The following is a 13,119-nucleotide window of genomic DNA, read 5'->3' as shown; positions in this document are numbered from 1 at the left end:
TAGGTACAAGCTTTCTAATAATAAGAGTTTGGTAGAAGAAGCAAAATGTCAGAATTTGTTTGCTATTTCTATAGTGGGAGTCTAGGCCCACTGAGAGCAATCTGTGGTTATTTAAACGCTCTTCTCATTTATAGACTTCCTTACTCTTGTTTCCAATCACTGGGGAAGAAAAAAACCTTATGTATAAAATAAGGGTTCTATAAAATTAAAATATGCCCCCCAAAAAAGTCTTTTTAAGCAAAAATTAGGTTTGAATCCTCAACTCATAAGCAGAACCTTCATGAATTTGTTTGCTTTCAATAACACCATTTCTATGCAAGGATTCGTTTATTCGCCGGATAAATATTTATTGAGTACCTACTCTGTACCAAGTACTGGGGCTCCTGCAGTGAATAGAATTGGCATGGTCCCTGCCTTTGTGGAACTTATAGTGAGTGAGACAGACATTAAGCAAAAATGACACAAATGTAGTTATAAATTATGATAAATGTATTGAATAAAAAATAAAGGCCATGATAACAAATTATAGGGGTATTTAATTTCAACTGTGATGTCAGGGAAAGGATTTTAAAACTAAAACCTGAAGGATAAGTAGAAGTTACTTAGGCAGAGAGTCAGAGGAGAGAGTATTCTAGACAAAGGAAATGGAACATGGGAAGAACTTGGCATGTTAGAACTAAAAGGTGGCGAAATAGCTAGACCACAGTGACCAAGAGTTCCGGAAGAGTGCCTTGAAGTAAATCTGGAGAGGTAAGCAGGGGGCCAGATGATGCAGAGACTGAGGAAGATGTCCTCAAAGGGATCTGTACCTTAAAAACCTTGAGAAGGTATTCAAAGATTTTGGGTAGGGGAGTGAAATGATTTCATTTACTTTTTTTTTTTTTTTTTTAATTGCTTTCGGCTTAGAGAAAACAAGTCCACATTGACAGTAAACGTTCTCAACATCATTTGGGGTTTATAGAGCTCATTTTGTCTTATGTTTTATTAGTCTGTATTATAGATAATTGGTGTAAATACAGAGAACACTTATGGTGTGCAATTTTTTTTTTAAATCACACTACACTGTCTACTCTGTGGAGAATGGATTTAGGGGATCAAAGAGTAGAGAGTCCTGCTAGGTTACTGCAGTTGTCCAGGTGGCTTGGACTAGAGGGATTTAAGTAGATTTGGATGGATTCAAGAAATATTTTGGAGGTAGAATCAACAAGACCTGATAATGGCTTTTATGTTCAGAAAGAGGGCAAGGAAGATATCAAGGATTGAATCTAGGTTCTGGTTTGTACAACTGAAAGGACGGGTACTGTAGTAAGTAGTTGATTTAGGGAAGAATAGGTTTGGAGAGAGAGGAAAATAGGAAGTACTGTTCGATACTGGAATGGGTTAGGTTCGAGATGCCTGTGATTCATTTGTATGGCAGTATTAAAGTAGTTGGATATACAGTTTTAGTGACATAAGCATTTATCATGGTTAACACTGAAAGCCATAGGAATGGATGGAATTGCCTAGAAGAGTATAGCATGAGAAGAGGGCCTTTTCCCTACCGCCAGAGACTGACATTTGGCAGTCTAGAAGAGAAAGAGGAAGAGAGCAAAAGGCGTCAAAAAAAGATCAGTCAGGATGAAAACTGGGAGAATGTGAAATTACCAAAGATAAAAGTGTTTTAAGAAGTTCTTTGCAAAATTTTCTGTTTTATGTTCCTGTTGTACCTTATATCCTTGCAGTGATTTTTACTAGTATTTTGCTCTGGGAAATGTCTACCAATACTGGTTAGTTAAGAGCATGGCACAGTCCCATTGAAATACTAAGGAGTCAGAATTTTAATATGTCTAAAGCACTGGGTTTGCAAAACAGTTTTATTTGAGAGTTGAAAGAAAGGAGCAAGTGTTTTCAAATTTACTTTCTCTAACATTCTGTTCACTTGTGTTCAAAATAAATATTTAGATAGTATTTATTTAGAGTTGCTTTCATATATTTTTAAACTTCTGAGAAAATATGAGACAGTACGCATTCCCTGTCAATGCGATCCATAGGGTGGAGGTGGGAACCAAAGAAATCTAATGCTTCTATAGGAAATGTTCATAAACAAAGTAAATCCAAATTAAAAAAAAAAAAAAGAATTTACTATGTGGAAGAGATTATTAAGCTATTTAAATACATTTCCTTCTCTGTGTTTAAATTTATATCGCTATCCAATAGAGCTTCTTGCCAAGATGGAGATAGTCTCTATCTGTGCCACTTAATACAGTAGGCACTAGCCACACATAGCTGTTGACCACATGAAATGTGGCTAGTGCGGCTGAGGAACTGAATTTTTAGTTAATATTTAAATAGCCACATGTGGCTACCATATTGGACAACACATAAAGAATGTAAATGTCAGCCAAAGTGTGAGACAGGATTTGATTATTTGTAAACGGGGATACTTCAGTGGACTTGACATCTTCCCTCTGTACATTTGACTTTCTGCTTTCTTTACCTTTCCAACTCCCATCTTAACACCACCGTTTTGTTGCACCTAAGCAACTTAGAACATGGGAGTTGCAGGAGTCCCTCTGCTCTGATTTTTCTGCAGTGAAAACATCTTTGATATAAATTGGAATCATAGCACTTGCTTTTTCTGGGAACCATGTTAGGGAAACAGTCATTTTTAGCTGAAATGCCTTGTAGTATTGCCTAACAAAATATGGTGTAATCAAATTACAGTATAAAATGAAGCCCACTGGTAATTACCTTTGTAACCTTTATTTTTCAGTGTTCCCTGGGGCTTTTCCTCCCTGATGACTCACTTATCCATCCAGCCATAGACCATTCTTTCTAGAATCAGTTTCCCAATCCTCGTGTGATCTGTGGTCTCATATAGGCCAAAATTAGTCTTACCCAAACTTAAATTTTTTTTTTTACATTTATTTTTGTCCTCTTCCATTTTCTGTCATCCTTCAGTCTGAATTGACAGCTCTCTCACTGAAACTGAAGAAACTTTTTTATGGAAGAAAAAGGAATGGCCGATTTTTATCCTCTGATAATTTGAAAGAAATCTGATCTTAGGGACAAATACTTATTTCATTCTTTTGCTTAGAGTGGCAAAAGCACCATTCTCTTGTTTCCTTTAGAAATTTCTAAGTTATGATGGAGCTTAACTACAGTGGAAGCATGCACACTGTTCATTACACTTCTTTACATAGTTTTAGATTTTTGTTTTGTGAACGTGGATATACAGTATATTACTTTTGAAATATTATATATATATATATATATATATATATATATATATATATATATATATATATATATATATATATCTGCATTTTACTGAGAGTATGAGTCTGAAGTTGTTAAGGGCACTTCCCAGCATTACTGGCCTGTTTCCCTTTGTAATCAGAAGAGTACTGTTTCAGGATTATTGGCTGTGTGTGGTCTGTGGCCCTGGAACAGAGTGGAGTTAAATGGCCACAGGGGGTTTAAGCTATGAGGTTGGCATTTTTCACACTGTTAATATGTTTTGGCTAATTGATTTATCAGTCCTAGTCAGAGAAGAGCACTGCATATATCAGTGGTCAGTTAAAGCTATTCCCCAAGGTATTTTTAATCTTAAATAGTAGTCATTTGGTATCAATTCGTCTCTTTTAGGATTGACATACATCACACTTTTATGATAACTTGAAGCTGATGCTTCTCTCTTCTCTGTAGATTTTTTGCATTAAAAATTAAGCAAACAGTTTTAAAAAAGAAAAACAAGCAAACAAAAACAAACCATGAGTCATTGGGCTAAAGATGTAAGTAAGTAGTGCCATAACTCTCTGTAATTACTGGTCCATAGGCAACTGCGTTGAAATATGAAACCATCTGTTTCTTTGATGGTTCCCTGTACAAATGGCTTGTTTTCACTTTTTACTCCTGGCCGTCCTTTGTTGAATCATAAATCTCCCAAGAATAACCAGTCACTCTGTGATGTAGAGCAAGGGTCCCTAGCCCCCAGGGTGGTAGACCGCCACTGGTAGATCAGTACTGTCCGTGGCCTATTAGGAACCAGGCCACACAGCAGGAGGTAAGCAGTGAGAGGGTGAAGCTTCATCTGTAGTTGCAGCCGCTCCCTAGCTCTAGCATCAATCACCACTTCAGCTCCACCTCAGATCATTAGGCATTAGATTCTCATAGGAGAACCAGTCCCTGGTGCCAAAAAGGTTGGGGACTGCTGGTATAGAGGGTCTGATTGCCATTAGATTAAATCATCTTTGGCTTATAATTATCTAGATGTTTCAGAAAGAACAGGTGGATCCTCTTCAAATGAAATTACAGCAAGTGAATGGACTTGGCCAGGGATTGATTCAGAGTGCTGGAAAAAACTGTGATGTGCAGGGTTTGGAACATGACATGGAAGAGATCAATGCTCGATGGAACACACTGAATAAAAAGGTAAGTTGCAAGGGGTGGGGTGGGAATGGAGGGCATAGAAAAGAGACATCTAAATTCAAGGTTTCCACGGAACCTGAATGCAAATAAAAATTTAACAGTCGCAATCTGTAGTTACGAAAATGGATCAGTAGTAATTTAAAAGCTCTCTCCTTTCTTATAATGAGCCTCTGCGTTTGTGATACAGGTTGCACAAAGAATTGCACAGCTACAGGAGGCTTTGTTGCATTGTGGGAAGTTTCAAGATGCCTTGGAGCCATTGCTCAGCTGGTTGGCAGACACTGAGGAGCTCATAGCCAATCAAAAACCTCCATCTGCTGAGTATAAAGTGGTGAAGGCACAGATCCAAGAACAGAAGGTAAGTGAGAATGTTGGGACAGTGAACTTTAACAGCCACAGGGAGTGGCAGACAACACATTTGCTTATAGTTTAAGGAGCATATTTAGGAGTTTTAGTAGAAGCCTCACCTACTTTGTGTGATCCTGGAAAGAAAGGTGGAAATTTATTTATATCATACCTTAATCAACTAGCTTAGTGTGGTATATAGTAGACTGAACAATTTTACTTGTTTGTGAATCCTATTTCATTGTTTCAATAACAGCTTTATCTTGAGGTTTTTAGTGTTTTCAGGGTCAGCAATATTCTAAATAATTGTGTGTTTATGTTTAAGATTCTATCTGTATATGGTTTTTTGCAGGGCAGGGCTTAACTTTCAGTGCATTTTTCTCCTGGTTCAAAGTAAGTTTCCTGTTAGTCAAATAATGACAGTCACTTTACCATTTAAGAACTTAAATATATGAAAAGTTTATATGGATGGTAGGAACAATGCTGTATATCTTATGATTTTGCCTCAGGAAGAAAAAAAACTTCTGTTATTCAATTAAGCTTAGGATTTGATGGGGTAGGGATTTGGAATTTTGTTTTTTATCCTTATTTCAGATTATAACCTGACTCCATGTTATTACTTTTTATTTGCTTTAAACATATGTACAATAGTTGCTCCAGCGGCTCCTAGATGATCGAAAGGCTACGGTAGACATGCTTCAAGCAGAAGGAGGCAGAATAGCCCAGTCGGCTGAGCTGGCTGACAGAGAGAAAATCACTGGACAGTTGGAGAGTCTAGAAAGTAGGTGGACTGGACTGCTCACCAAAGCAGCAGCCAGGTAAGGTCAAAGGGGTTTTGGGAATGGGTCAGAGAAGATTCATTTTGTCCCGTTTGTGATGCCTATCACTGAGGTACTCTGAAAGCTCCTTGATGATTCATACAGTGCTTTGGAAGATGTTCAGTGGCTTTTATCTTGAAGAGGGGTACATTCTTAGAGATGATCCACATAACCAGAATAACTTCAGGAAATGAGCCTCAGCTCCTCCACAAATTTCTGAGAACTAGAAGGCTCGTTCTTCTGCGTGTTATTTTGCTGCAGCATAATCATGGTTCCAAATGACAGACACAGACTCCTACAATCCAGCTAGTTATTTTCCGAGTTTTTGAAACAGATTTTTTTCCCCTTCATATTTATAAATAACATCTTCAATACTTGGAATTGGAATTTTTCATATTTCTTTTCTGTTAGCTTATCATAATATTAGATGTTTTTGCATCTAGGAGCTAGTTTGTGGTTCTGTTAAATATAAATGCATTCAAGAAATGCATGAAATTCTAGTTTAATAATAATCTTTAAGATTATATGTTTTAGATGTATTAAAGATGTATTTTGAAGACTGGCATAAACAAACTAAGAAAAGTTTGTCAATAGGACCTGGCACAAAGTAAATGTTCAGTAAAGATTTGCTGAACTAAAAGGCATCATACATTCCCAGGCCTTTTTAAATGACATAGCATTTAGTCTGTTAATGATTCAGAGTCATGGTTATGGCCTTTTATTATTAATCTGGGTGCTAATGCAGTTCTGTAGTTGTTTTTCTGTCTCTTCCTTGTCAGGCTGCTTCCAATATTCAGGCTACCTTTCTCCTTTGTAATTTGCTGCTTTTAATCTATAGAGAACTTGAAATCTAAGCTTAGTATTAATGTTATATTAAATAAGATTTGTGAGCTATAAAGTCCATAGTTCTGCCCTTTGTGTTAGTAAATTCAGTTAGTCTGAGGTCATTTTTTGCCTTAAATTTTGATTCAGACTTATTTTCTGGGGCTTGAAATTGTTAGAAGCCTGACTGGATTTGAGGAGATGGGAAGGGAGTTCTAGTTCATAGTTTGCCTTTGCCCTTCAAATGCTCTCTTCTCGTCACTCAAAAGTGAAGGTAGCGGTGGCAGAGAGAGAAAGAAATGAAGATGGATGATTTTTTGACTCTTTTAAATTTTGTTTTGGTCACCTGTTCAGATAATGCATGAGCTACCTTCCATAGGAGAAAGCATTAGAAGGTCTGATTCTCCTACTCATTGTACTATTGCTACTTACTGGGTGCCTTGGACAAATCTTTCTTTAAGCCGTCAGGTTGGTTTTCTCTTTTACAATAGTAGGATAATTATTCTGCCTACTTTACAAGGTTATAACAGACTCAAAATAAGGTAAGGCTTATGAAACCCTTTAAAACCGCAAAGTGCTATCTATATATTCTGTTTACTATTGGTATTTAAAATGTGCCTATGAAGATTGGTCTTTTACTGAATATAGTACTATTATCCGTCTTCATGTGACTTTTTGCCTAAGCAGCTTGTGCTATATATTCGTGTAGGCAAAAACAGCTGGAAGATATCCTGGTTCTGGCCAAGCAATTCCATGAGACAGCTGAGCCTATTTCTGACTTCTTATCTGTCACAGAGAAAAAGCTTGCTAACTCAGAACCTGTTGGCACTCAGACTGCCAAAATACAGCAGCAGATCATTCGGCACAAGGTAGGAAGGAGTTATGGTAAATGAAAACAAAGAACTGGAGTCAGAAGTCCTAGAAATTTACAAAACTACCTGCAACATTCTAAAAGATATGTTTTGTGGGGGCGGTTTAAAGTTTAATTTAAAATATGGTCAGATTATTAATTGGAATAGTCACATACTTAAAAATAGATATTAAGTAATAAGCTACCATCAGAAAAACAGCTTTTGTTCTCAATTTTTATATTATTTTTGCCTTCAATAGGTAAACTTTTTATATTATTATTTAATTATTACTTCATTTGTTATTCATTGTTTTGTGTTTACTTTTCATTTATTTTGTTTCCATTATTCATTTTTTCCATCTGGATTTCCAGGCTCTGGAGGAAGAAATAGAAAGCCATGCAACAGATGTGCACCAGGCAGTCAAAATTGGGCACTCCCTCTCCTCCCTGACATATTCTGCAGAACAGGGTGTGCTGTCAGAAAAGCTAGACTCATTGCAGGCTCGATTCAGTGAGATTCAAGACCGGTGCTGTCGGAAAGCAGCCCTGCTTGAACAAGCACTGTTTAACGCTAGACTTTTCGGGGAGGATGAGGTGGAGGTGCTCAACTGGCTGGCTGAGGTTGAGGACAAGCTCAGTTCAGTGTTCGTAAAGGATTACAGACAGGATGTCCTACAGAAACAGCATGCTGACCACCTGGTATTCATATTTTCCATTCTTATTGGTTATGTTACTAAGTTATTTTGTAATTTATGTTTCTCTTCATTTCTTTTTTATTCCAAACATTTCAACTTTATTTTATATACAAGTACATAGTTACAGACTTGTTGCTAAGAACTAATCTGTTTTCTAATGAATCCATGGAAATACTGGCACTTAACAAACTGAATAATTCTAGAAGATGATCCAGAGTATAGTCAGGGGCCATCTCAGTTCCTGCTCATGTTTTGCATCATTACATAATGCATCATTCAGTTTCCATTTGAGCAGAAACTTTCATAAAACTAGATTGCTTAACTAGTACCCAAGGTTTGATCACATTTCTATAACTTAAAATATTTTTAGAATTTGCCCTTTTCATTTTAATGAAATTTCTTTTGGGATGGTAAAAATAGGCAAAGTGGGGGGTTTTTGTTTTTAATCAAATTCTTCTGCTTCATTGATACCATATATTGAGAGTTTTTAACCAGGATCCGATTTCAGTGTGCCTGTTTTCGCTGACTTTGTTTTGAACTTTCTGTCTTACTCTTTGTTTCGGACATAGTAGACATTTTTGCTGAATTCTGCTCTACCTTTCTTGAGTTCAGGTTAAGTCTCAGTAAATTGGTAAAGCTGATTTAATCCTAAAACTTTTCTATCCAATACAAAAGAAAGCTTCCCTATAAGTATCCGATTTAATTATTTTAAGTAATTAATGGTGTAACCAAAGAGATAATGAAGGAATCAAATATCTGCTGTTTAAACTAAATTGGTATTCATCTCCTTATTTTAAATTTCATCTTAAGAGGTCTCATTTCTTTCTCTTTGTCATTCCATAGTTTAAGGATTAATGATATTCTATCTTTTCAGGCTTTAAATGAAGAAATTGTTAATAGAAAGAAGAATGTAGATCAAGCAATTAAAAATGGTCAGGCTCTTCTAAAACAAACCACAGGTACTTTGAAAAAATGCATCTTTTGTCACCTCTGTGGTCATATAATTACATATTCAGGGAAAAGAGCACCTTACACTTAGCACTTCTCTTTGTATACAGAAGCTTAGTATTCACTGATTGTATTATTATGTGCTCCCAGAAGGCCGGTGGCCTGGGTTCCTATTTCTTGCTAAATCTTTTGAAAACTAAAAGACTTTGTTGTTGTCTCACATCTGGTAATAGATGATGACTCCCTCTGCCCTCTAATATGTCAAATGCCAGCATTCACTGAAAGGTTATGAAAACATCTAGAAATACCTCCAGTTCAACTCAGATCTTAATAATCTCAGAAAAGACTCCTTTTATTGATTGAAAGGTTTATTTCCTCCCTTAGTGTGGGATGCTAGGTGAAGATCACTATTATAGGGAGAAAGCATATATATGCTCTTGATTTGAAGAAAGGGATTAAGGACTCCCTCGTATTCTCTTGCATATGAATAATTGTGTGTGATCTCCCACAGGTGAAGAGGTATTGCTTATCCAAGAGAAACTGGACGGAATAAAGACTCGCTACACAGACATCACAGTCACTAGCTCCAAGGCCCTCAGAACATTAGAGCAGGCCCGGCAGCTGGCTACCAAGTTCCAGTCTACTTATGAGGAACTGACCGGGTGGCTCAGGGAGGTGGAGGAAGAGCTGGCAGCCAGTGGAGGACAATCTCCCACAGGGGAGCAAATACCCCAGTTTCAGCAAAGACAGAAGGTGAGCTGTCATTTCACACTATAAAAGGAAAAGAAGTTTCCCTCTTAGTCAAAACCTTAATTTTAAATACCTAAGTTTGTCAACAACTATCTCTACCTTAAATCTAAACGAAAAATTTCTGCCTGCCTCCTTTCTTGTTTACTCATGGACAGGAATATTTGACATAAAGACAGACCGATATAAGACCACTTGTTATGGTCTGAAGAAGAAAACAGATTGACTCCAAGTCCCTGGAAGGTTTACTTGTACGTAACATTTTAGGAATTACTTTTATGAGTCAGTCTCTGAAGAGTGCTTCATGGTTATATTGGATTTTCCTCCAGTATCTAGTGTAGTTCCGGAGGCATAGAAATACTGTTTAGATACTTATTGAGTTAAATGCCTATGAGTAAAGCAGTATTTATCGTTTCTTTTGAAGTAAGGAGGAAAAAAAGAAAAAGCACTATTTTACCCAGAGACAGTCTGACTCTCAAGAAGTCTTATGGACAGTTCTAAGCAACAGCTAAACCTAAAATCAGCCTTGGAATGATTGAAAAATCCGAGAAACGAAAAAATAAGTGAAGGAAGGAGGTCAAAGCCCTTATGGGATGTGTGGCAGAGATAGCACTTTCTATCCAGCACAGCTGCTAATGTGCTTAATTTAGCAAGATCTGGCCTGAAAACTCTTTCTCTCCTTAGGAATTAAAGAAGGAGGTCATGGAGCACAGGCTGGTGTTGGACACAGTGAATGAAGTGAGCCGTGCACTCTTAGAGCTGGTGCCCTGGAGAGCCAGAGAAGGGCTGGATAAACTTGTGTCTGATGCCAACGAGCAATACAAGCTAGTCAGTGATACTGTTGGACAGAGAGTGGATGAAATTGATGCTGCTATTCAGAGGTCACAACAGGTAATGTTTATAAACACTTATGCATTGATTTTTTTAGGCAGCGTAGATATATGTGAGATGTACAAAACTATGAAAATATAGCCTCAGGAATAGGAAAAATGAGATCAAGGTAAATCTGATGCAACAGACTCTTTCAGTGATGAGAAGTGATTGGGTAAAGGTATGTGAGGATGGCTCCAGGTTTGACCCAAAATACTTGACCTCTTTGAGTGGAGAACTTGAGGAGGTCTATGCGAGCCCTCTTCTTAGATAATGCCCTGCTAAGAGGCAGGTGGTGATGGGAGTATATAATATCTAGACCCAAAACATCCAAATGCATTACAATCTTAGTTTGATATAATCGGCAGTTTTAACATTAGATGGAAGAGGGGAAGGAATCAAGAACTATAATTACCATCAAATATGCTAACCAAAATAGCAAAGCCATCCAAAATAGAACCCTCCCAGTAAACACAGGTGTCATATTTCCCTTGATCTTTTTTCTTCCTGCTTTCTTGAAAAAGTTATTTACTTTTCTTTGCATCTGGATATGCACCTATTAATGTGCTAAAAATAATATAATATTAATGTTCAAAAAAATAATATAACATAACTCTTTGGGTTTATAGTGATAAGCAAATGATTTGTGAACCACATAGAAGTTTGTTCTGACTCTTAAGTGCATCCTCAATGTGTCTATATTGATAACCCTAATCTTGGCCAGAATTCAGTATGAAACTTTCTGTGCTTGGGAGAAGCTTTCTTTCCTCTTTAAATATCAGTGTAGTTTGGCAAAGGAAGCGATAAAAGGTTGAGGGACCCTCATTAAACAGCAGTCACATTAGAACATGTTCTTAGTTTTCCTTTGTTACTGCCTAACTGTTTAAAGGTTTGATGTTCTTTTGGAATTTGAGGCTTCCAAGTTCACTTGATTTAGCTGTCTGCTGCCATGTTAAGTTTATATTTAAACATGACTAAAACCTACTATTCAGTGTATGAATAGGAAAGAGGATTGGCAGAAAGAGCACAGCCTCATAAAAAAACTGATTAGAAGTATATTTCTTTTTAAGATGTCAGTTTCCATTGCCATTGCTAGCTGTAGGACCACTAACTGGGTTCTCTAACATCTTTCTAAAGAATTTGAAATAGGATCAACTCGTATATGTTGAAGTATAATTGGTTCTAAATTGTTTGCATCTTGACTGTGATTTTATGACATTCTCCCCAGTTTTGGCTTTACTTTGTGAGATATAAACTGTGTCATTGAAAATCCAGGCTTTTCTGTGTTGAATAAATTAGAATTCCAAGAAGGTAGACCCTGGCTGCATATATAATATGTTCATTTTTCTTCAATATGTCTATTAGTATGAGCAAGCTGCTGATGCAGAACTAGCTTGGGTTGCTGAAACAAAACGGAAATTGATGGCACTGGGTCCAATTCGCCTGGAACAGGACCAGACCACAGCTCAGCTGCAGGTACAGAAGGTAAGTATAACATTGACACATCCACTGTGTCCTGAGCTCGTATAATCAGCAGTCTCTTAGAGTGACTAGAAGAGTTTCTGACTAGTATTCCAAGACAAGTGGAATGATTCAATGTCATGGTATGGATAGAGGTTGATTTTATAAATATTTTATTAGGATGAGGAAGAGAGAGAGTAATAGGCTCATTAATCCAGGAAAGGTTAATAATTTTCTGGATGATTTTCAGGAGGAAAGATATTTTTGTTAGCTACTAAAAGATAAACATTGAAGATGTGTGGGTAGGCAAAGTGTCAAACTTTATAAGAATAATTTTGATGTGGCTTTATTAAAGCAAAGAACTTTTCATAGGTTATATCTAACTTTTCACTGACACAGGCTTGGGGTCCTCTTCTTAACTGTAGCTTACTTTTCAAAGGCTTTCTCCATTGACATCATTCGACACAAAGATTCAATGGATGAACTCTTTAGTCATCGTGGTGAAATCTTTGGCACATGTGGAGAGGAGCAAAAAGCTGTATTACAGGTAAATTGCATTTATTAATTTACCATAGTCTTGTCTTGATTATGGTGAATTAGAAGTACAATTGTGAAATTATAGTTTAAGAAGGTTTTTTTCCTCTATTACTAATTATGGTACTAAAGTCCTAAGCGATGTTTTGGGGAGTTCATACTCCTAATCCTGTCTTCACAAATGTCTAAACAGCTGTACTACGTAATGTGAAACATGTTACAAATCCATCTTTTTTATAATAGAGAAATTGCTGCTTATTCTCAGTACATGAGTGATTTAAGAGTTACCTTTCAAAAATCTATGATAGATTTTTCTGAACCATATGCAGAATTTTTTTTTTATAGGTCCTTCCAAAACATAATCCCCATTTCTAAAAGGCTTGGCCAAGAGAGTTAATTTGTATTCTAGTTTCGTTTGTTTATTTTTATAAAGGGCATGGGTAACCACTATTTCCTCAGAAATTTTCATAAATTGACTTAGCTACTCATTCTAAACATATAAAGCATAAATGCCAGGTTTGTGGAGACATTTTTATCAGGAAAAAAGACAAGTGAAACTTGATGGACAAATGACTTCATCTTAGCCCCTGAGATGTTCAGTCTTAAACTGATCTCTTAT

General features: G+C 36.7%; 1 protein-coding gene across 1 annotated transcript in view; it reads left to right on the top strand.

The window, feature by feature from the left end:
* MACF1 (microtubule-actin crosslinking factor 1) overlaps positions 1-13,119 on the top strand; it is a 298,908-nt gene that overhangs the window by 245,520 nt on the left and 40,269 nt on the right. Inside the window, exons 52-61 of the mRNA XM_023523996.1 lie at positions 4,252-4,413; positions 4,598-4,768; positions 5,407-5,573; positions 7,105-7,264; positions 7,618-7,944; positions 8,815-8,899; positions 9,400-9,641; positions 10,320-10,526; positions 11,871-11,990; positions 12,406-12,513. Coding sequence (XP_023379764.1) covers positions 4,252-4,413; positions 4,598-4,768; positions 5,407-5,573; positions 7,105-7,264; positions 7,618-7,944; positions 8,815-8,899; positions 9,400-9,641; positions 10,320-10,526; positions 11,871-11,990; positions 12,406-12,513 — 1,749 coding nt within the window. The remainder of the gene's footprint in view (positions 1-4,251; positions 4,414-4,597; positions 4,769-5,406; positions 5,574-7,104; positions 7,265-7,617; positions 7,945-8,814; positions 8,900-9,399; positions 9,642-10,319; positions 10,527-11,870; positions 11,991-12,405; positions 12,514-13,119) is intronic.

The sequence above is a fragment of the Pteropus vampyrus genome, unplaced genomic scaffold (genome assembly GCF_000151845.1).
Source record: "Pteropus vampyrus isolate Shadow unplaced genomic scaffold, Pvam_2.0 Scaffold435, whole genome shotgun sequence".
NCBI classification, from domain to species: domain Eukaryota; kingdom Metazoa; phylum Chordata; class Mammalia; order Chiroptera; family Pteropodidae; genus Pteropus; species Pteropus vampyrus.
This window is presented reverse-complemented; position numbering and strand designations above follow the sequence as displayed.